The 25,013-nt window shown below is 35.6% G+C and overlaps 2 protein-coding genes across 3 annotated transcripts in view; one reads left to right on the forward strand and one right to left on the reverse strand.

Annotated features, from left to right (window-relative positions):
* Window positions 1-22,867, reverse strand: part of LOC136027161 (centromere/kinetochore protein zw10 homolog) — a 64,032-nt gene extending 41,165 nt beyond the window's left edge. The window contains exons 1-3 of the mRNA XM_065704157.1: window positions 22,743-22,867; window positions 10,325-10,530; window positions 1,436-1,978 (exon numbers count right to left, since the gene is read on the reverse strand). Of these exons, the coding sequence (XP_065560229.1) occupies window positions 1,436-1,978; window positions 10,325-10,530; window positions 22,743-22,773 (780 nt within the window). The 5' untranslated portion in view covers window positions 22,774-22,867. The remainder of the gene's footprint in view (window positions 1-1,435; window positions 1,979-10,324; window positions 10,531-22,742) is intronic.
* LOC136027162 (intraflagellar transport protein 57 homolog) overlaps window positions 15,452-25,013 on the forward strand; it is a 67,861-nt gene continuing 58,299 nt past the window's right edge. The window contains exon 1 of one of the 2 annotated variants that reach the window (XM_065704159.1): window positions 15,452-15,895. Coding sequence is in view for 1 of the 2 variants with exons in the window: in XM_065704158.1 (XP_065560230.1) it covers window positions 22,945-23,030 (86 nt within the window). In the remaining variant the exon portion in view is untranslated. Of the gene's footprint in view, window positions 15,896-22,943; window positions 23,031-25,013 lie in introns of those variants that run through there. The other variant, XM_065704158.1, reaches the window with a different exon arrangement.

The following is a 25,013-nucleotide window of genomic DNA, read 5'->3' on the forward strand; positions in this document are numbered from 1 at the left end:
CAGAATTATATTCCTATTCTTCCAAACTTTTTTTAACTGTGAAAAAACACACTGAGCCTTAGCTGTTCTACTTATAACATCTTCACTGCTTCCAACATCCTTACTAATAATACTACCAAGGTAAGTGAAGCTGCCCACCTGATCAATCTTTTCGTTACCCAATGTCACCTTTTCATCTTCACTTATTCCTAGCCTTAGAAACTTAGTATTCTTAACATTAATTTTCAAGCCCATTCTAGCACCCTGAATTCACAAAACCTCTAAAAGTTCATTCATTTTGCTCACATTTTCATCAAAGATTCTTAAATCTTCAGCATAATCTAGGTCCAGGAGAGTTTTTCCTCCCCATTTCATTCCATGGTCTCCCATTGTCTTTCCTGTGCTCCTTAAGACAAAGTCCATCAAGATGATCCACATAAAGGAGGATAGAGCACAACACTGCTGAACTCCTGACTTCGATTTAATACAATATTTAATACAATTTAATTAATACAATTATTATAATTTAATAACAAATTTAATAACAATTTAATTAATAAAATAACTTAATACAATTTGATTATATATGTATGCATGTATATATATATATATATATATATATATATATATATATATATATATATATATATATATATATATATATATATATATATATATATATATATATATATATATATGCTTAAAAAAACTTGGATATTGGGCGCAAAAGATAACTTTTTCCTAAAATGTATACTTCTTTTGAAAAGTCTTTTAGTCCTGAACACTAATGGCTTGATCTATATGCAGCTGTTCTTCGAATCTATGCCTTTTCACTCATAAGCAGTTGTCATTAAGAATTTATTCCCATTTAAGCATAAATGGCTCTCAAACAGCTCTAGAACGTTCAAGAATCTAAACTTGACTCAAGAGTAACAGTTGAAAGTCACTAGAGACAAGCTGTCACTGACATTCTTTACTATTCGGGATACTTGGCCCAAAATAGCGGCTTGTTTACACAAAATAGCCCAAAATAGCGGCGGCCATCAAAAGCCTACTCGATTGAATGAAATTAGTCTCCTTTAAATAGAACACAAAATGAAAACTAAGAAAAATATATATTAATTGCCCTAAAGCAATACTTGGATTATACACATTTACTTCGACTATACACATTAATTCTTGGAGTTAAACACATTTGTGCCCTGGTCATGCTTTTTATTATTGCATATTTTCTAATTAAAGAAATATATTCGTGCTATTGTTACTCTCAATTGAATATGTTTATTAATTTGGATTAATTAACTCAATCAGAAGTATTAAAGCTCCAACTAACTCAGGTTAGCTCTAGAATCGTCTAATCAATAGCGGTCTACAGAGTAGTCATTTGCCAAGAATCACACGAGAGTTAGGAAGTTATTCAGACTGAACACGCAAACACATATTAAATAAATCTTACCTTGATTTTACAAATTCTCAGAACCATAGTTTCACCAATTTTCTTCACCAGAATCTCACAGCTTTTAGCCGGATATATTTTCAAAATACACTCAAACAAGCTCCGGGACAGTTGATGAACTAGGAGTTTATAGTCACCCATTTCTTCAAGAATAGACGCCAAAAAGTGAAGACTTTCAGGTTTATGGCAAGTCAATTCCAGATCACCAGCTTCGTAAATTTGCCAAGACACCCTTTCTTGCCATTGATGGTCCAAGTTTGCCAATAGTTGTGATTTTAGTTTGGATATTTCAACTTCTAAAACGGGAAGGATCTCTAGTTCTTGATGCACTGATAACGACTCAAGTAGGCTCTCAGCCTCGGATATTAAATCCGCTTTACATTTCAAATCCTTCAAATCCTTCTGGTTCAAGCTTTCTATCTGATTGAGCATTGAATCTATTCGTAGAAGCGGTCTGATAACATCCGCTTCACGTTTTAAGACATTCAAATCATTTTCAAGGGCTTTCTTCTTAGTTGATGCTGAGCTTATTTCCTCCAGCAACTGCAAAACAAACACATTAATAGGAATTGGATGCAGTAGCTTAAAAGGCTAACAAAACTGAAGTTCGCAGCTCAAGAGTTGCCCCTTGCTCAGCTTGTTAATATCACACTACAGAAAGTTCAAGATGCGTAAATCTTGTTAATTTCAAATCGGTAATTTCAAGTGTACAGATTTTACTGCAGAAATTTGAGGAAAATACGCTACAATTTCTAGCCCTTTGCAGAGGCTTTTACATCCCAGTTCTGTTTTATAGCTCACGAAGAGAATTAAAGAGGGGAAAAAGAGAAAATCCTGACAATATATCTGTTATAGGTCTTATGAAAAGCCCCCCCCCCCATAAAAAAAAATTAAAAAAACGACAAATGCTCAAATTCTAAAGTACAAAAAGAATAGTATCACCCCAAAAATTACTCTAAATTGAATGGAAAAACCCTGCTATAGGCTTAGTTAGTTTCAGCTTATAGGTGGGTCAGGGCAGTGTCTCCGCTTAGATTGATATTTTTTTGAGTTGTTCAATTTCTGAGCTTTACAATGTTACAACTATTATACCTGATCACCTAAGTTGCTCCTGAAAATGTTCTCGATAACAACCTTGTCAGATATTTTGAATTTTTTTCCGAATTTTTTGCTTACTGAGCCTTGAATGTCTTATTTATCGCAAATCTTATGATACCTAAGATTTGTAATTTCCTCAACTAAAAGATTCCTAGAGTCAACACTGCCAAGTAAGACTAGATCATAGTCGAAATCTTGTTTCTATCATCCCATTGTCAGTTCTTACACTAATTCGTCTCCTTAAAAAAGGCAAAGCTCTTGGTTCCGACAGACTCTAACCTGAAAATTTGATTTATGGTACCGCAAAACTAGTTCAGCATATGGCGTTATTATCCAAGCTTCTATTGCACAGCAATTCGTAACGACTGCACTATATGAGGGCATCATGACGTGTGTCCCAAAAAAGAATAAGGACCATCAGTTTTGTGACTCTTACAGTCCAATTACAGTTTATTAAGTTATTGCAAATTATTTCAAAAGATTATTCATTTCAAAATCTCGAATAGGTATGATCATGGAGATCATCAGTTTGGTTTTCGTGCGGGTCTTGGTGTTTCGTGTAGTTGTTTTCGTGGAGGAACATGCAGTTTTCGTGTCCATTCTGGAGAGGTATGAGAGAATGAAGAAACCTTTATATGTTTATGCAATAAATATTTCTAAAGCATTTGATTCGGTCCTACACTCCCAAGCTGGTCTGGCACTTTTGAGGAGTGGAGTAAACCCATTCATTTATGACTCCCTTGGCAATGGTATCAAAACTCTTCTATACGTGTCTGCGTGAAAATCTTTATAGCAGCCAAATTTCTGTGCGTCGCGGAGTAAAACAGGGCTATGTGTTTTGCCCTGCAATATATTGCCCTGCAATATTTAAAAATGCCATCCGCTGTGCAAACCGCAGAATACCGCATCTTGTTATCGAGCCATTTATTGACGCAAGTCACCTTTCGCACCCGGATGACATTTTTTCGCTGTCTGATCATTTAAATTAACTGCAGTTTTCTGACATCGGGCTGTCATTCACCTACTAAAACTGGATTTCTCGTTTTTGCTTGTCATCACCCTCCCGATTCAAAAATTCAGGTTGGCCAAGACTCAACTTTTGCCACTGCGTCTCTCAAGTATCTCAGACTTGCATTCGGTACCTCAACTTGAGCAACAAGGTCACTAATAATAAATGTCTTGAAAGAGAAGTTGAGAAAGACCTATGGATTTATTTCCAGAGTTAAAGGCCGATTTGACAGAAAAAAAAAAAAAAAAAAAAAAAAAAACACTTCGTCGGCCTTATAACTCGTTTTCTGCTCCCCAAGTGTTTTTTTCTGGTGCCATTACGGAAGTTTTTTTTTACCACGTCAGAACGTCAACAAATTCGGTCTGTCTTTTTCAAATTTTTGCAAGTATTTTGTTCGTGTTCCTATTTGGTCTCGTAACAATTGTATCTCCAAACGTTACGGAGTTTTTTAGATAGGTGACAAGATGGATGTTGTAGAAGGCAGGTTCAGACAGCGATCTGAGTCAGTCGTAGATTTTCCGTTGGGTTGTATTAATCGTTTGTGAATCATTGTTAGTGTACTTTCGTGTTTGCGATAATAAGCGTTTTTATTAAGTATATTTCTTTTTCCATACTCCTTAAATTCAGGTTGATTCGGTCCTACACTCCCAAGCTGTTCTAGCACTTTTGAGGAGTGGAGTAAACCCATTCATTTATGACTCCCTTGGCAATGGTATCAAAACTCTTCTATACGTGTCTGCGTGAAAATATAGCAGTTGAAAAGTGCATTTTTGCATGTATAGAAGGTTCAAATAAATTATTATTACAATTTTTATTATCCATTTATAACCTGTCATCTTTTTTCAAGATAAATAAAAATTTCAGAAAAAAAAACAAAACAAATCTTCAAGATAAATTATAAATATGCCCGATTTACTAAATTTTCATGACCATACCAAAACACGAGTATAGAACTATAATAGCCGGGTACACCCTGGATACAGCCTTACAGATTGGGAGTCTCATCCTTTCCTGTTTCTTTTCTATTTTTCTCAGAACAAGACATTCTGACAAGAAATAGCAAAAGTTTAAGGTAAAGCACAACATCCCTGAACAAAAGGGTTTCAACGTAAAGCAGGAAAGCTCTGTTATGACTATTTTCTAGCACAAATCCTCTCCTCCTTCCGGGACGAAGAATTGTCGTTAATTTAGTAAACAAAGTTTCAAATGAAACTCTTACTGTACAGTGGTTTGAAACAGTTACATAGCAACAACCACTCGAAAAAAAAACAACCAAAAACCTCCCCCCCCCCAAAAAAAAAAAAAACAATGGACCCACCTTACAATAAGATTCTGGCTACATTCCTATATTCAGAAAACAGCCTTTATATTTCATAGCCAATATTTTTCTTAGATATACATCTAAAATAGTATTTGAGTAACTATCGCGTTTGTTTTTTTCCTTTTCTTATACTTCATTTCTAAGTGATTAACAAGATATATCGGTATATTGTACCAATCAATACTAACACGAGCTAAGAGCTCATATGGCACTTGTGACGAGGCGAGAAGAGCTAAGAGCCAAGAGATCATATGGTATGAGCTCTAACAAAATTCTATGAATCAATAAATTGATTTAAAAAGGAAAATAAGAGGCTTAATGCCGGTCAAGATTTAAAATAAGAGCTCTGAGTCACAAAGTCCTTCTAAATATCAAAATTCATTAAGATCCGATCACCCACTCGTAAGTTATAAATACCTATTTTTTTCTAATTTTTCCTCTCCCTTTTGCCCTCCAGATGGTCGAATCTGGGAAAACGACTTTATCAAGTAAAATTGTACAGCTCCCTGACATGCCTACCAATTTTCATCGCCCTAGCACGTCCAGAAGCACCGAACTCGCCAAATCACTGAACCCCTCCCCCCAACTCCCCCAAAGAGAGCGAATCCAGTACGATTCTGTCAATCACGTATCAAGGACATTTCTTCATTCTATCCACCAAGCTTCATCCCGATTCCTCCACTCCAAGTGTTTTTTCCAAGATTTCCCCCTCCAACTCCCCCCAATGTCAAAAGATCTGGTCGGGATTTGAAATAAGAGCTCTGAGACATGAATTCCTTCTAAAAATCAAATTTCATTACGATCCGATCATCTTTTCGTAAGATAAAAATATCCCAATTTTCATGCTTTCCAAGAATTCCGGTTTCCCCCTCCAACTCAACCGAATGTCACAGGATCTGGTCGGAATTTGAAATTAGAACTCTAGAGCACAAGATCCTTCTAAATATAAAATTTCATTAAGATCTGGTCACCCTTTCGTAAGTTACAAATACTTCAATTTTCAAAATTACCCCCCCCCCCAATTCCACCAAAGAGAGCAGATCCGGTCCAGTTATGTCAGTCACGTATCTTAGACAGGTTTCTATTCTTCCCATCCAGTTTCATCCTGATCTCACCGCTTTAAGTATTTTCTAAGATTCCCGGTCCCCCCAAATCCCCCCCCAATTACGCTTGATCCGGTTGAGATTTAAAATAAGATATCTGAGTTACGAGGTCCTTCTAAATATGAAGTTTCATGAAGATCTGACCACTCCTTCGTAAGTTAAAAATACGTCATTTTTCTTATTTTTCAGAATTACCCCCCCCCCAAATTGAGCAGATCCGTTCCAATTATGTAAATCACGTATGCAAGACTTCTGCTTATTTTTCCAACCAAGTTTCATCAAAATCCCTCCAATCTAAGCGTTTTCCATCATTTTAGCTTTCCCCACCCCAAACTTCCCCCAATGTCACCAGATCCGGTCAGGATTTAAAATAACAGCTTTGAGACACGATATCCTTCTAAATATCAAATTTCATGGAGATCCGATCACCCGTTCGTAAGTTAAAAATACCTCATTTTTTTTCAATTTTTCAGAAATACCCCCCCCCCCCAACTACCCCAAAGAGAGCGGATCCGTTCCGTTTATGTCAATCATCTATCTAGGACTTTTGTTTATTTTTCCCACCATGTTTCATCCTGATTCCTCCACTCTAAGTGTTTTCCAAGTTTTAGGTTTCCCCCTCCCAACTCCCCGCCCCCGTCACCAGATCCGGTCGGGATTTAAAATAAGAGCTCTAAGACACGATATCCTTCTAAACATCAAATTTCATTGAGATCTGATCACCCGTTTGTAAGTTGAAAATACCTCATTTTTTCTAATTTTTAAGAATTACTCCCCCGCCCAACTACCCCAAAGAGAGCGAATCATTTCCGATTATGTCAATCATGGATCTGGGACTTGCGCTTATTTTTCCCATCAAGTTTCATCCCGATCAGACAGACCGACAGACCGACAGAATTGGCGATTGCTATATGTCACTTGGTTAATACCAAGTGCCATAAAAAGGTTATATTTTGTATCTTTTACTTGAAAATATAATTATGCCAAAATATACCCTGCTTGGTCTTGCCGAAAGAGTAGCTGAAAGATAGAGTTTCACAAAAGGAAGAATTAAAGCAACAACTGAATGTAAAAATAACCTATTTAAATGAACATAACTGTTTTCTTATAGAAAACATGACAACGCTTCAAGAAAAAAAACATTAAGCACAATGTGTTTTTTTATTTTCTTCTCTCTGACTAATAGTCTCTGATTCGTGGCTGGTTATCGTTGGTTTGGTTGCACACATCGGATGTAGCTGGTTTGAAGAAGGTTTTTAGGGAAATCAATGGTGCTGATCCCGCATATCGGAGCCCACCGATCTGCCTCCATGATGGGAAGGTCCAATATAGCCAGTAAACACCAAATAGCATACAAAAAAATGCTTTTCGTTTTTATGGCACTTAGTATTTACCTAGTGACATATAGCGATCGCAAATTCTGTCGGTCAGTCTGTCTATCCCGGTTTTACTAGTTTAGGCACTTCCAGATAATCTAGGACGATGAAATTTGGTAGGCGTATCAGAGACCAGACCAGATTAAATTAGAATTAGTCGTTTCCGCGATTCGACCATCTGGGGGGGGGACTGGGAGACGTTTATTTGGGAAAAATTGGGAAAAACAAAGTATTTTTAACTTAAGAACGAGTGATCAGATCTAAATGAAATTTTATACTTAGAAGGATATCGTGTCTCAAAGCTCTTATTTTAAAGCCCGATTGGATCCGGTGACATTTGGGGGGAGTTGGAGGCGGAAATCTAAAATATTGGAAAACGCTTAGAGCGGAGGGATCGGAATGAAACGTGGTGGAAAAAATAAGCACAAGTCCTAGATACATGATTGGCATAACCGCTCTATTTGGGGGAGTTCGGGGGAGGGTTAATTCTGAAAAATTAGAAAAAATGAGGTATTTTTAACTTAAGAAGGACTGATCGGATATTAATGAATTTCATATTTAGATGGACCTCGTAACTCAAATCTCTTATTTTAAATCCTGACCTGATCCAGTGTCATTGGGGGGGGGGGGAACTGGAAATCTTGGAAAACGCTTAGAGTGGAGAGATCAGGATGAAACTTGGTGGGAAGAATAAGCACAAGTCGAAAATACGTGACTGACATAACTGGACCGGATCCACTCTCTTTGGAAGAGTTTGGAAGGGGGGGGGGGGGTAATTTCGATAAATTTAAAAATGAGGTATTTGTAACTTATGGACGGGTGATCAGATCTTAATGACATTTGATATTTAGAAGGATCTTGTGCTTCAGAGCTCTTATTTTAAATCCCAACCTGATCCGGTGTCATTGGGGGAAGTTGAAGGGGGAAATTGGACATCTTGGAAAACGTGAAAATTGAGGTATCTTTATCTTACGAATGGGTGATCGGATCTTAATGAAACTTGATATATAGAAAGATCGTATGTCTCAGATTCTCAATTTTCAATCCGAATCGGATCTGGGGACATGGAGGACAAGGGGGAGGATATGGAGGACAAAGGGGACAAGGGGGTTGGAGGAGGGAAACAGAAATCTTGGAAATCCGGAAATCTTGGAAAACGCTTAGAATGGGGAGATAGGGATGAAACTTGATGGGAAGAATAAGCACAAGTTCTAGATACGTGATTGACATAAATAGAACGAATCCGCTCTCTTTGAGGGAGTTGGGGGAATTTCCAGTGCTTTTGCGAGTTTGGTGCTTCTGGACGTGCTAGGACGATGAAAATTCGTAGACGTGTCAGGGACCTGCACAAATTGACTCGATAACAGTCGTTTCCCCGATTCCACCATCTGAGGGGCTGGAGGGAGAGGTAAAGTTGAAAAAATGAGGTATTTTTACTTAAGAATGGGTAATCGGATCTCAATCAAATTTGATATTTAGAGGGACTTCGTGTCTCAGACCTCTTATTTTAAATCTCGACCTTATCCGGTGATATTGGGCGAGTTGGAGGGGGAAACAGAAAATCTTGGAAAACACTTAGAGTGGAGAGATCGGAATGAAACTTGGTGGGAAGAATAAGCACAAGTCCTAGATACGTGATTGACATAACCGGACTGAATCCGCTCTGTTTGAGGGAGTTGAATGGGGGGGGGGTATTAATTCGGAAAATTAGAAAAACTTAGGCATTTTTAACTTAAGAACGAGTGACCGGATCTTAATGAAATCTGATATTTAGAAGGATCTCGTGTCTCAGAGCTTTTATTTTATATCCCGACCGGCGTTAAACTTCTGATTTTCCTTTTAAATCAATCTATTGGTTCTTAGAATTTTGCTAGAGCTCATGCGCGAAAATGAGCTCTTGGCTCTTCCAACCTCGTCACAAGTGCCATATGAGCTCTTAGCTCTAGTTTATTTCGCTTTCAATTTTGGAGCTTCAGAAAATAAATTGTGCAACAATGCCTTTATAGGCCAATTTCAGATTTAGGCAAAAAACCCGCCGTTCTACATGGTTGCGAACCGGTGCGCCCCAATATTCAGAGTTAGCACCATTCAATATCCTTGAAACCACCGTCAAACCAATTGCAGGATATATGCACCACCCCTTGAAAGATAAATGTATCTGGATCAAAGAAGCCATATTAAGCGAGAACTAACTTAAATCACTTTAAAATGAAGCATTTCTGCTACGACTGTTCCTGCCCTAAATATTGGCTTTGAAAGTGTTGACATTCCCAGTTTCTTCTTCTTCTTTATGCAATGAAATCCGGGTATTTTAACAAATTTCGGAATACTAGAATAAGACATTTATGTGGGACCCATAACAAAGTTCGTAAACTGAATACTTTTCAGTATCTCGAAAACTAAATAATTTACTCAAAAACAACCAGACTAGTAGATAGAACATGCTGTTTTTAAGTTGGTGATCTATAAGGCATTCTGATAAAAGTGTCACAAAACAACTTTTGAACTAGACTCAGGAGAAACGTTTCCCAATACTAATCATACCATATATAAGATTCTTCGGTGATATAAGCAACAAAGTTTGAGTTTTATTAGGATTAAAGTATTTCTTGGCATTTTTAAATTTTATTATTTTTGTCGAAAGTAAGTTATTTTTTTTCACTGGACAAAGAAAGTGTTTCATGTAAACAATCAGCGTAGCTCCAAGTGCAGAAGTGTAAAAAAACATTATGGAGGGGGAGCAGGGTTCTCTTTGGGAACAGCAAGAGGGGGGGTTACAGAGTAGGGGGATATTCACTCATGGGAGGGGGTGCAAGTCTATCAGTACTTCCATGACTGGGTATGCTATACAAACTTATAGAAGAAATGCAAAAAACAAGACATTTTGAAGGAAAGGTTAGAGCCAAATGACCCATTCTCTTCCCTGGATACATGCTCATACTAGCCAATGTGGGTTTCAGCACTTTGATTGAAAGAAAATACCTCGTTTTCAACTGTGCTTGTAACTTCTTCCACTTGAAGCATTAAGTTACTAATCCTAGCTGAAAGCTGGCTGGCAGTTTCAAAGGCAGGGATTAGCTTGTCATAGGAGCTATCAAGATATTCCAGTAAATCTCTCTTGTTTTCTTCAAGTTGCTTTGACAAGTGCAATATTGGTGAGTCATCTTCTTCTTCTTTGAAGGTAGCACCTAAAATTTCACATAAAATAAGCAGATAGTGATAGCAGTATTTACAAAGATTCACATTCTTTTCATTGTCCTTAAAAAAGAGATAAAATTGATGCATAGCTGCAGTTATGTAGTTATTGCTTTTGAAAAGAAACAAATAAGAGACAATGCAGATGTTCTTGGGGTGACAGATTTTGGATACACAGTTTTTCTTCACCAACAGAACTGTCTTTTGCGAATAAAAGTGCTAAGATCAGAATTCTCTGACTTCTCGTTTCTCTTTTCATGTCTACTCTGATTGTGGGTTGTGTTATTTAGTCACAGTTTTCAGACAATAAAAAAAAGATAAAAAAAATATAAATCTATGAGTGTAGTTACAGATCAGCCAATGGAAATATAAATCATGCATATACACACGTCTTGCCCTTAAGAAGGAGGGTTAGAAGATTTATTTTAGTGAGTTTTGCCAGGAAAACAGGCCATTTTTAGAAACTAATTTATTCAATCTGCTCAAGGGATTCTTTTATCAAACTTTAAGAAGTGGAAGAACTAAACTGTGTGTGCAGTTCTAACTGTCAATATTTGAATGACATAATAAATCATCCAGTGAATGAATAAAGGTCAGCTCACAAATATTTAGACATAATACTGCCTTAATAAATTTATTTTGGTGATAGTTCAAAACTCCCAACAATCTATATAGTCTTTTTGAGGGGAATTTATTATCTTGTTAGTCATTGTTATTCATAAACATCTGCAGTTATGCAGTTATGTCTGCAGGAGAGGAAAACTTGTCTGTCATAAAGCGGGTGGGCCTTTTTATTGTTTTGGTGAATTTTTTTTGTAAATATTTCTACACCCAACCCGATGAAATCTAGGTGGAATACAATCCTGTTTGCAAGATCCATTCACCAAGTACCTATTATCTGACAGCCAAATACTTTCTGCAGTCAACCTGGTCCACAAAGACAGTTTTCAGCACAAGAAACTACTTAATTTTTAGAATCCCCATTATCTTTTTTTGTATAAAGTATGTTAACCTTAGATTGCAACAATTTCGCCAAATAACATTCTTATTGCGTTTTTACCCTTTAGAAATAGAGAACATACCATATAAGTTGAAAAGATATAGTTAATTGCTACCGTTTGATTAGTACAAGCGTCTTGATTATATAGCCTACAATCCAGCATTTGCAATGGCACCAGCTGATCAAAAAGACTTGCCAAATGAATTCCATTGCATCAAACGATGCGCAAAATTTATAAAGAAAAGAGAACAAAGTGTAGATTAAAAGCCAGTTGAGAGTGAAGTGTATTTTTTTTAGTTTTTGGCGATGCTCAACATCGATATTAATATACCGATATATAGGAGCAAAAATCAATATCGAATATCGAAATATAAATATCGATATCGAAAACGATATTTGCATTTTTTTTATTATTTTCTCCTTTTACTTTTGTTTACTGGTGAACATCCTGCAGAAAAGATCCAACATAGAATACTGTTTCGGGAATGGCCAAAAAGAAGAACAACGAACTACGATACATTGACTCATACATGCTGATACACAGCATAGATACCTCTATCCATAAGTTGTCATAGCTTATCCCAAATTAAAAATACGTTTTTGAGAGAGATATGGATGTGGTCTTTCTGGCTACTAAATCTTTATCAATACATGCAACTGCCGTGACAGTCCCTGTGATTCAGCCACAACAGATCAAGCTAGTTTGTGGGGAGTACATAGTAAAGTTTCAATAGTCAGTGCAAGGCATGCTTTCGCCAGCAGCCAAATCTATAAGGGCTCTGCAGATGTTCAATAGGGAGTCTTTAGTTCCAAGAAATACTGATACATTCAATTCATGGAAGTCTTGCAATACGAATCTCAGAAACATGCGTGCGAGGTGATCAGTTCCAAGGCTGTTAAGTCAATCAAACAGTTGGGTGTAACGACCTGTAAGTTAGGAGCAACTCGCCAACAGTAACCAAACTCTAAAAATGGGATTTTGATGACAATATATACATCAAAAGAATAACTTTTTATGCTGATTCCAAATATGTAGACTTCATTAAGTTTAATGTACCCATCAAAAGCTACAAACCTGAGAAAATTTGCGTGGTTTTCGAAAAAGGGGAGAAACACCATCTAGAAGGCAAAAAATTTTACTGAAAGGCGAACCATCAGATTCAGCATATTATGGAACTTTACTGTAAAGGTTCCAACCTCCAATCTGCAGAAACGAAGAATTTTATATTTTGTCAGAAGAAAGGTCACGGATACGTATTTATTTATTTTTTTTTTTTACTGGGTGACCATATCAAACAACAGTCCAAGAATACCGGGAGAGGGATAGATCAAACAAAAACTGAAAGTTCTAGTGCCCCTTAAAAGTTACCAAAAAACTGTAGAGCAAATAACCCCCACACCCTTTTCCCCCGAAGTCATTCGATCAACATTTTGAGATATCCATTTTGTTCACCACGTCTGAAAGATCAAATAACTCTGTCTCTAGAGATGACATGACCCCCCACAGCCTGGGGGAAAAGGCTGTAAGTTATCAATTTTGCCTGCTGTCTACGTATAGTATTTTTTATTTAAAGACATTTTTCGGGGAGGGAGAATTTCTGGGAGGAATTTTCTACGGGAGCATTTGCCATGGGCAGGGAAGTTTCCGAGCATGAACTTACAAGGGAGAATTTGGCAGAAAAGTAAAAAAAAATTCCTACTTTCTCTTTGCCAATTCAATTTTTTATCTAGAAATGTCCCGGTCAAATTTTTCAGACATCTTCCAAAGTACCTGGGGGAAGAGCTATTACATTATGGATTTTGCCTATTGCTTACATATAGTATTTGTTATTTGGAAGAAAACACACATTTTTTGTGGAGGGGGAACACGGGGAGAATTTTCCATGAACAAAGAAGCCTCCAGGGATGAATTTATAAGGTGAAATTTTACATGGAAAAATTTTCCAGGGCTCCTCTACGATATTTATCTTACTTTCTCCTTCCTGATTCAATTTTACATCTACATATGTTCCGGAGAAATTGCCCGGGGAAATTTTCCGTAAATTTAAAATTACCTGGGATATTTTTTTCTGGGAGGGAGGGATATTCCGCAGAAGAAATCCTCCATGTGGGAATTTACGTGGGAGAAATTCTTCATGGAAGAATTTTGTTGCGAGAGAAACTTTCCATTGGGAGGACGGAATTTCCAAGAAATATTTCCTACCGAGGGGTTTTTCCAGCATGAGTGGAAAATAGAATAGAAATTAAATGAAAAACAAGTCTTTTTTTTCAAACGAAAGTAGGCTAAAGAGAATTTTCTAGGCAAAATTGTCCGGAAGAAAAATTTCTGGCGGAATTTTCATCAGGGATGGATTTATCGTGGAAAGGGGGGGGATTTTTCCATGGAGGCATTTTCATGGGGATGGGATTTGCCAAAGAGGAGAGAGGTAGATTCCCCGTCATTATTGAAAAAAAAAACTTTTTTTGTTTTTATCACTGAAAGATAGAACCAATTCTCAGAGGAAAATGTCGACATGTTGCTGATTTTGAATAGCCAAAAATAGCCCAGTAGACTAACTTTCTTTATTCTGGGTCCGAGTAATGTCAAGTCTGAATTTCTTAATTATTAATTCATGCAATCGAAGTTTGTTTTTATTTTTTGATTTTATATTACTCAAAATTTAAAAACAATTGTGCAAAATAAGCTTTCATCATAATTTTTTTACTAAACTTTTGCAAAGCCAAGAACTAATCTGAAAAAAAGAGCTGATCAGAAATATCAAAATCGATACACCGATTATCGAAAGTAAAAATATTGATATATCGATATATTTTTTAATCAAGTTATCCCCCAACACTAGTATTTTTTATTGCAGGAAAAATAAATATTTCCCAAAGGACTGTTGTTTTGCAAAAACAGGAATATCACAATTGCAAAACGCAAGACACGTACCAAAAGTTTGCTGCAGAGAAGAACATGATAGAATGCACAAAACAAAGCCCAAGTTAAAATCTCATAAATCCAACAATTATCTCAATTTAAAGTGAATGAAACACACCTAAAAATGTAATTAAACCCCTTTTCTGTAGTGTCACTAGATTCTAGAATATGGATTTATATATTTCCACCATATTTTTCTATTTCCACCACATAGACTTGCAAAGCGTTAAAGCTAATTTTGAGCATAGATTGACCATGAGACTTCAGTAGGTGGAAATGCTGAAGTAAAGATCAGAATCAGAACAATAGCATTGGCTTACTAAAGAACAATAAATCTCCCATATACTTTTTTCTCCTACCAGTTTGTATAGAATGGTTAATTGAGGAAACTTGGAAGGTGTTATACTTTCATCTGATCACTTCTTATAGAATAGCCAGCCATAGAAACTTGAGAGGGGAGCATTCGATCAGAAATAGTATCGAATGTATAAAAGGGGGCAATTAAAAGTGTCCTTTTTCACCGGTCAAAACAATCAAAGGGCAACCAGCCCCTCTTCAATACCTTTTTTTTATTCTGGGAACCCATCATAATTCCAAATGGTATCAAATTAAGAATTTTGAAGCACCCGTTTCATTAAAAATTGCCAAAAAGCCTGAAAAATGTACCTTCAAGGAGTTACTGACCCCAGCAGGCCCAGGGGCAATGTCTCCAGGTTACAAAAGTAACCCTTTATTCACAGACATATTTCAGTAGAAAACTACACATGGTAAACCTTTTTTAGAACTAGAACCACGTGATGGACTTAGATCTACATGATTGCAGGTACACTTTCAGCCTACAACTCCTCGACATCCTCCCTTTCCTGTCCAAATTTGCTAGTATTTTAGTAGAAAAGTAGGCATGTGCACCTATTCAGACCCTCCTCCCATGGATCATTTAGACCCCTCTCATTAACTGTAAATAGTGCAGATAGTAGGCTAATGTTGGTGTGTGTGAGACTAAAGATAGCTCAGTGAGTCCGATTTTCTTCTCAGTTTTGGACTCTTAATTCCTTTTCAGATACTGATCACGTTACTGCTAGTCCTGGTGCAAACAAAACATCACAGCCCGTTGGTAATTTAGGAGTTAATATAGATAAAAACCCAGCATACAGTGATAGGACAAACGCCCGCTTCCAGAAAAAGAACACGAGTAAAAATAACGTTTCCATCTGTTTTCAAAGATTGTGGATACACTGGTGCCTAAACCTGCCCAGCTTATAATTTTGTAATGTAAGAATGATGTGGATGTTTTTGTGTCTGTGAATTATGTACCATTAGTGCTTCAGCTAAGCTTGAAGATACTCGTGTCCAAATACTAGGATTTGTCCTGTGGAGTAATCTGAATAGTAACAAGTGCTGCCAAGCAGTTGGAATCTACACCAGACATGGACTAAAGGTAGAAATGTTAAACCATTCTATTCTCCACCTTAATTAAATAAAATAAAAAAACAAGTTTTTTTAACTGAAAGTAAGGAGCAACAATAAAAATTTAAAACAAACAGAAATTACTCTGTATATGAAAGGGGCTGTTCCCTCCTCAACGCCTCACTCTTTACGCTAGTTTGACTATTTCTCTCAACTCTACTTTTTAAAACAGTAAAAAACAGCTTCTATAAGAAAAACTCTGTTTTCAAAATAATATTTATTTTTGTAACTCTTATTTGTTTGTTTTAACATGTACAATAGATCTCACAAATATATCTTACTCTGACTCTGGGGATGATGCAAAAATGGTCAAAACGAGCTTTTGTAACAGAGAAAAACATTGAATGTACATTACATTCCTACTTCTATCAAATTATCCAGCAAAATATATGTTATTTTGTCATATTTATAAAAATACAAAAGCGTATATTAGTGCTGGTTTGTTTGAAAAAGTGCAGATATTATAGAAAATCCAAATGTTTATGAAACATCCCGCTGAAGTTGAAGTGTATTTTTAATGCAACGCGATGTTTACTCACTTGGTTAATAGTACTAGGAAAACTTAGATAAAAAGTGCTGCTCATACTCCTGTTTGTGTTCCTAAATTTGCAATATAGACTTTCACCAAAATCATGGAATCTAGCTTTTCCAGGAAAAGGTCTAGTTCTGACCTTTGCGGCTGAGTTAAATTCCGTATGAGTCACATACTTTCGGGAGGGAGGGGGGCAAACTTTGCAAGGCAGAAAAAAGAATACTTAGTTTACAAAAACAGCAAAAGAGAAAAAAATCTTTCAGTAATCATATGTGAAGTATATGTGCAGCAATAATGAGAGTTCAGAAGAACCTTCTGGAATCAGCTCAAATATCAAGTCCTGATAACCTATAAAAGTTTCATTCACCTATATCAACTAAGTGAATTTTCATCTATTCTATCATATGGGATTATTTGTCAGACTGAACCATAAATATTCACAACAGATATTGCTATTATATCTAGATAGAGCATCAAAGAGTGAATCCAATAGTATGTTCGTTTCCTGCTCATTTTTTAGATCAATACTTCAGAAGATTAAAATGTTGGTTGAGCAGCATTAACTGAAATGCACATCAGAGAACAAATGATAGGAAAACAATAAATAAAACTTGAGATTTAAGAGGATGAATTGGGGTTCAACATACAAATTTTTAATAGATTTCAATTGATTGACGACTTCAGAATTTTGAATCAATTTCACTAGCCCCACTTGACCAAAATTGATGATTTGCAGCAGGAAATACCAGAAAACAGCACTCGACTATATTACATTCAAATAAACCTTTCTCTGATATGCTATGACCCCAAGTTTTATGTGACTACCTCTCTTGGGAAAAACAAAAAAACGAGATAAATCAGTGCTACCTATACAAACACATGATTTTTCTTGCTGTTCAAGGTAGGAAACTGTGCACTTTAGATTCAGAGTTTTGAACAATGGCAATTGAACAAGTATTTGATTTGTTTTACACAATTTTTGGGGAATTTTTGGCTCTAACAAAAGTTTCTTATCTCAAATGCAAATTGCTGTTCATGAGGAGATAAATTTCAAGATATTTGTTAAATTTGTTCAAAACTTTAACCATAACCATCCATGGAGGCAATGGGCGTTGATCCAGTCTGATGGGCCTGCCCTGACAGTAAAAAAAAAAGACATTGTCCACATTTAGTCAATAATCAAGGAGTGTCTATTCAGATAGTACACGACCCAAAGGTCATAAAATAAAACTAATAGCAGACATCATGGATATGCTTGAATAATCAACTACTAGTACCATTCCACTTTGTTTTGCATTTTTCAATTAAATTATTTTAGTTACTTTTTGTAGCTTAGTGATGGTAGTGCGAAGTGTCATCAATGGTATCCCAAGAAATGAACCATGGTTTGATCAGCCACCTCCTTTCCACCAATAACTTGAACACATTCACGCTGGTATGAGTCACCATTCTTTAACTAAGAGAATTCTACGGACAACTCTAGGCTACTAGAGGAGAACTTGCTCCTCAGCTTGATGTTTGATCATTTCTTGAAAAACTTTTGAAACGGACCAGTTGAATTTTTCAATTTTTCTTCAACTTGCCAGTCGCTCATTAGTTGTCAGATAAGCTAGTCAGACAGCTAATTATCACTTAAATAGTTTAATCACTGTAACATATCAATTATACAATTTAGAAATTGAACTGTTTTGCCATTGTACTTGTCCAGCTTTTCTTAATAGGGATGTTATTAACTCAAATATCTAACCCATAAAATATGCTAAATAACTTGAATGTGTTGATAGTCAATCATAGAGCCTAATCTTGGACACACAATTAAAACTTGAATCTAGCCATAGAAATGCTGTCTATTCTTGGACACAGGATCTTGGAATTGCAACAAACTATCTAAACCATAGACAAACTAGATCTTGGACAAAGTTAGTCCAAGACAAGTCTTGCAAAGCAGGATAATTGTATTTAAATAGGATAGGCTCTAGGGGTGACTTCTGTCTAAATTTTAATGTAAAATAGGTTAATTTTACTTTAGGAGCAGAAATCACACCCAAATTAGGTCTGTAAATGGTCATTTGAAGCTCATAAGTCTCTTACTTGTCCTGCTTTAGGAACTCTGTAAATACAGGCCATTCCTTTTGTCAAAAATTGTGTATGGCTAAATACCACTTTATCCTTACAACTGCATTTTTGTGCTAAATTCTACATTACCTTAAATCACAGCTTGGAGCGATATAAGGATTTTCCATCCTTGTGATCCTCCAATAATGAAAAAAAAAAAATTTCTACATAAGGGACTTTTTTCATTATCTTCAAAAATATTTAAATTAGGAGATTGAAGCTTCAGCAATGTTATAAGAGCAAAAATTATGTCTTGGTAAGGTGTCTTCAAGCTTATATCTTTACTTCTTCACTATTTCCAAGGCTTAGAAATTTTGCAAACATTCCAGTTTAAAGGAATTACTATAATAACTTAAGATTTAACTTTGTAATATAATTTTAAATATGAAGCTAAAGTGATGTGTTTAATAGTTATTTTCAGCTTATTACAAAGTAAGAATTTTTTTTTATTGTAAACTTTTGCATGTGACCAAGGGCTACATCTGATGCACTGTGGATAGAGTACAATTTTCAGAGCAACAGCAATTAATTTTTGGGAACAGGTATAAAAGTGGTACTATTGTTATGTCACTATAGTGTTTCCTGCAACCTAGAAATGACTGCACAGAATTACCAAAGTTAGCCAAGCAAAAAACAATAAATGGCAGTTATTACATGTGTGGGTTTACAGTTGCCTAGCTTAAAAACACAATACAAATACATGCAGTAATGCAAGTTCTTAATAGGCCATGGCTGAAATAATGCAACCCGCTAGTTGAATGTGTATACTATCTCAACATGCAGTGTACAATAAAAGCATATAGTCATCAATATCTTATCTATTGAAAGTTTTTGAGTTACACCAAGGCTAATAACTTTGCTCTGCCTTGTCAGTACAATCTAATTATTGGCTTCAGTAACTTTTTAAAGCAATTTCACTTTAATCATGACCATTTTTTAATTCAAAGTACAATAAAATTTCAATTCAAAGGGGTGAAAATATACCCAAAAAAGTAAAAGATCTAAAGCAGAACTGGCCAGCCATGACAAAACAAAGAAAAGAATCTGAAAGAGACAAAGCAGTCTATGGCCAGTAAAGGAAAACAAAGAGAACAAAAATCAAACAAATATTTGAAGGAAAAAGACTTTGCAATCAAGCACAGACTAACCTATACACATCTGTGTGTTTTAGATCTGTTTTTGAAAGAAAACTTGCAAGTGAGAAATCCTTTGAATTTGCAAGATATTTGGAATAGGAAGTGGTGTAATTCCTGGCTATGATGAGGTTGAGTTCTAGCAGGATGGATGAGTTTTCACTGAAAACTCATAAAAGCTGTAAAAACAAGTATTTTACTTGTACTGATCAACCTTTCTCTGGATCTTGGAGTCTTCCCAGAAGCACTAAATATTGCAAGAGTGGATCCTCTTCATAAAGGAGGAGAAGAAGATAACCCATTGAATCAAAGACCTATATCTATTCTTCCATTTTTCTACAAGTTATATGAGAAAGCAGTACATGCCCAGTAAAGCTATTATATTGAAGAGAATAAAATTCTAATGGAAATCCAACTTGGGTTTGAAAAAGGGCTATCTATGGATATGGCAGTTCTGAAATTGGTTGATTGGATTAATGATGTATTTGAAGCTGGTCTTATACCTGTAGCTGTGTTTTTGGATATGAGAAAAGCATTTGACATGGTGGACACTCAGAGCTTATTCAAGCTCTTGACTTGATTGAAGCAAAGTGTGTGCCTAGAGTGGTTTTCATCATATCTACAAATTGGTATCAGATAATACAGAATGGATCATTTTTATTTTCAAAAAAGAAAATCGAGTACAGGGCCCCACAAGGTTCAGTCCTGGGATCTCTCCTTTTCATCATCTTTATTGACCAAGTGAAGCATTACCTATCAGATCCTGGTGTCATCCTGTTTCCAGATGACAATTTGTTCTTTCTAGCTGCATCTTCACTTGATGTTTGTATAGTAAAATTCATAATGCTGTCTCTGAATATCTAACTTTTTCTCAACAAAATTTGTTAACCCTAAATTTTTCTATATTTTCTAGACTTTCACCAAGTGCTGGAAATGATCAAATCATGATTCAAGGAAATGTGATAAAAAGAGTAGCAATAAAAAAGTATTTGGGTTTCTTTATTGATGAAAAGCTGTCATGAAAAAAACATTTAAGTGCAATAGCTGAAAAATTAAGCAGAGGTCTTGGGGTGATGTGAAGAATTAAAAATCTAGTCCCAACAAAGATTCTAAAAATGATTCATTTTTCATATTTTGTAATATTTATCAAAAGAGTATAGAAACTTCAGAATAGAGCTGAAAAATTGTTATTGGAATTTTATGATTCTGATGAGATTCATGCTCATGAGCATTTTAAAAAGAATAAGTTAATGGATGTACCCCAAATTCAAGATTACCAAGTTGCAATTTATTTGTATGAATATTTGAATTGCCTGCCCACCCCTGCTTTTGAAAGTCTTTTTACTTTTAATAGAGACTATCATGATCATAATACAAGAAAAGCTGATAGCTTGACTCATGAATTTAGGAGTACCACTTGGGCATCTCTTGTGATTTGGCAATATGGTCCCCATGTTTGGAATATATTGCCAGAGTGTGTAAAAAATGCAACTAGTCTTCCATCCTTCAATTCACTGGCAAAGAAATTTCTTTTATCTTCTGAGTGATTTTGATGTGAACCCTGCTCCAGGTTGTCATTTTATTCAAGGCATTTCCCTGATTTATCTTGCTGTTAATTTTTTTTCTGTCTTCTTGTCTTTTCCTTTCTTCCTTCATCAGTTGTCTTTCTTTTGTGTAGAGTAGCATGATATGAATGTGGTTTTAATTAGCTGGGGGTGATAACCTTGCTTGCCCTTCCAAGCTTATTGCTTTTCTGGGCAGATGAATGGTGTTTATTTTCTTTTTTTGCATTGAAACCTATAGCAACTAATTATTTGCCTTATGTGCTCCATAAACTACAGTTAGAAGGCAGCATGAGAAGAGCTATTGAGAGAGAAACACATTAAGATAATAATTCTTACTTCATAATATGCAGAAAAATTGTGGTTCACACATTTGGAAGGCACTTCCACTAAACTGTATCTCTAATGTGCAAATATATAGAAAAATTAGGCTACATAGGCTATTTCCCATGGATTTTGTCATGCATCACTTTTGTTTCAATCTGTGTACCTTTAAACTGATTTGATGCTGACAAAATCATGCAACAGAAAAAAAACATGAAAAAATATAGTTTTGGCTACAAATTTGAGTATTAGATGAGGGGGGCAAAGTATTGTGGAGATGGCTCCATAGTGTGTTAACTATAATTATTCTGCCTATTATGAGGTAAAAATTGTTTTCTTAACATGTTTCCTTCTTAATAGCTGTAACTCCAGGCTTAGTCTAATCAATTCTTTTCAATATAGATAACTTTTGAAATATTGACCTGTTAGTAGACTATTGATTTTTATCCTGTATCTTTTCTAAGATATTCATCTAGATTCTCAAAATATGCCCAATAGGGTAAAATAATTAGCTTATTAAGTAGGTTATTGGTAAAATTCTAGTTGAGTGACTTCTTGCTATCTCAGAAAGGGCTTAGGTTAGGAAAGCCCTACTTAATTACTTAAGCTTCATGGCTAATCCTAAAAAATACCCTACTAGAGATCCTAGCCAAACATACCAGCATGACATGGAAAAAGAAACCAAAAACTCTACCTATCCTCACCCCAAAAATCAAGAAATTATGCAGTAGGAAGAAAAAACTTTGGGAGAACTTTTTGGGAGAACTGAACCATATCAATGCTTTTTTCTCAAAATTTAGGATAGGCTATCTATTTGCAGATCTTTAAAACCTTATAAATTGGGATTAAGCAAAGATGTGAAGCTGAAAACAATTTTGTTGTACTTCATTCAACCAGAAAATGTATTTTGCAAGATTTCACTTTTATAATACACATACTTTGAGGGTCATCAAAGGTCAAAGCCCTGTAGAGGGAGAAGGAGTAGAGGTAGGTACTTCAAAATACCTTCCCGGGACATACTTTAGCCTGTAGACCCATCCCTGAAAGTTTTATTTTCCTAACCTAACCCCTTTCTGAGATAGCAAGAAGCCAATCGACTAGAATTTTACCAATTACTCTTCTGAATTCTCTGTAATTACTACAAAAACCTACTTGAGAATATGTTTTCCTTAAATATGGGCATTTTTAAGCCCAAAATTAGCCTAGTCAAACTAGTCCAGAGTCGATTAATTCAGCACGTTTAAAAGACGTTTCGAAATTTTGAATTTTGGGTTTAATTTTCTATTCCCTAATTTTTTAAGGGAAATCTGTTTGGTCGGTAACTATAACGACAGAGACAAAGAAAATAAAAACAATGAGTGATCCGATTATTCTGATTACTATGCTTGAATGCAAAGAAATTCTTAAACTTGATGAGAGCCTCAGAAATACGCTTCATAGGTGAGAATTCCTAATTTTCAGTTACCATGGACTGTGTTTTGGTTTGCCACCGAAGACAAATAAAATACCATTTTCTTTTAGAAAAAATCATCAAAAGACAAATTGGCAGTGAAAAAATTTAATATACTCAATCTTCCATATATGTCAAGTATAGCAATTACAATAATGACATTACGTCTAGTAACTGGTAGCAAATTACAATGTACCAGGCACTATCACTTTTACCTTCATTATCTAGCACTCACGTAGCAAGGTTTATTTGAATTGAATGAGCATTTTCACTTGAAAATACAAAAGAAAACTTTTTAAAAAGTAGAACTTGCCTGTTGTCATGTATATACAAAGTAAGACATCACATCAGTCATTTCAAAGTTCTGACAGCTGACTAAGAAGTGCTTAAACGTGGAACTTTTTTCGCGTAAGGCTATACGCCTTTTTACTATAGTTAATCAAATCCAAGGGTAAAATTGCAAAAGTGGGAAATGTATATGGTACTGTCCCGTGGATTCATTTTTGAATCTGTTTTTTGGTGAATTTAGGCTAGCTATTGGTATTTGCATGTTTAAGTGAATTCATACGAATTCTGGATCTCTACTGGTCTCCAGAACAAAAAGGAGAATTTTTATACCAAAAATCTTAAAATACCACATTTCCATATGTTTTGTCCACAGCGATAATTACATTCCCCATTTTAAGTGTTCATTTCTAGATTTTGTGGACTCTCAGACATCAAAGACAAAGAGGGAGCCGGTTTAGCAGGAAAATCCTTGCCTATGTGTATTTTATTCTGTTTTGTATCCAATCTCAAAAAAATTCCCAAAATTTTGCCTATAGCATCAATTACAATCCATATTTTAAATATACATTTCCTGTTACTACAAAATTTTAGGTGACAGGTGCAGGGGTGGCTCAAACCACTCAGGCCAGGGAGAAGTTGAGATTCCTTCATATAAGAGACTCCTAGATCATATAATATGACTTGTGAAAATATATTGTAAATTGATCTTTTGTCATTTATGCTCATCTAAGAAGACAGACAAGAAGCTGAAATGGAATACCACATGTGTAAATGTACAACTAAAAATAGCTAAATTTGTATTCACCTCTTCTTCAAAGTGATTTGTCACTGTAAAATCTTGATTAAGTCAATGACAAATTTGAGATCCTTTTCATTCGCCAACAGCATTAGGGGATCTCTTCAAGAATCAACCATGACTGTTCTCAGTAAATTTTTTAACAACCTTAGCCTGTTAAATGTTCTTTTAGTAGCATCAACTGCAATAGGTGCTGTCGCAACCGATTTGAAGAGACGATTAGCTTGCTTAAAATGATGTTACCGGTAAGGTCCTTTACTTGCACTTCTCTGAAGCAAGTGGTGCCTTGGCAAAACTGCATCAGAAATTCTAGTTTTTCTTGAAGAACAGTAAAATCTGGAGCTCTTTCCTAGTTTGGAAAGAAAACTTGTTGCTACCTCAATATCTGCAGTTGAAACCCTTTTCTTAAAGGAGGTTTGAAGTAAGGACCGAAATGGTTAAAAGTTGACAGGTTAAGCTTTGAGATTGTCCCCCATCATTTTAGTCAATGTATCAAGCAGGACTCTAAAATGTTGTCTAGAGAACTGAATCATTGAGATCTCAGCTTGACTTTGAGATCGTCTGTCAAAATGAGATGCCCAAGTCATCGACGATGATGTCGGGTCAAATCTATCTCTGAATCGACTTCCACCCTTCAGGCAAACAGTACTCCACTGTCAATTAAATTGTTTAAGAGTTTTTTTGGAGCTTCAAACATCTTGATTGTGTCGATGATGCTGATTTCCTTTTCTTCAAGTTTTCCTGTAGCGATTCAAACCTTGTACATGATATTTTTTATAAATATGAGGATTTCAATACAGTCAAAATTTAAGATCCTTTTCCGAATGCTGTTAGCTTGTGCCTTCACACTGGCGTTTTTCTCTATTTGTTATATTTTGTCAAGGGCTGA

This window comes from Artemia franciscana, chromosome 5 (assembly GCF_032884065.1).
Source record: "Artemia franciscana chromosome 5, ASM3288406v1, whole genome shotgun sequence".
NCBI lineage: Eukaryota > Metazoa > Arthropoda > Branchiopoda > Anostraca > Artemiidae > Artemia > Artemia franciscana.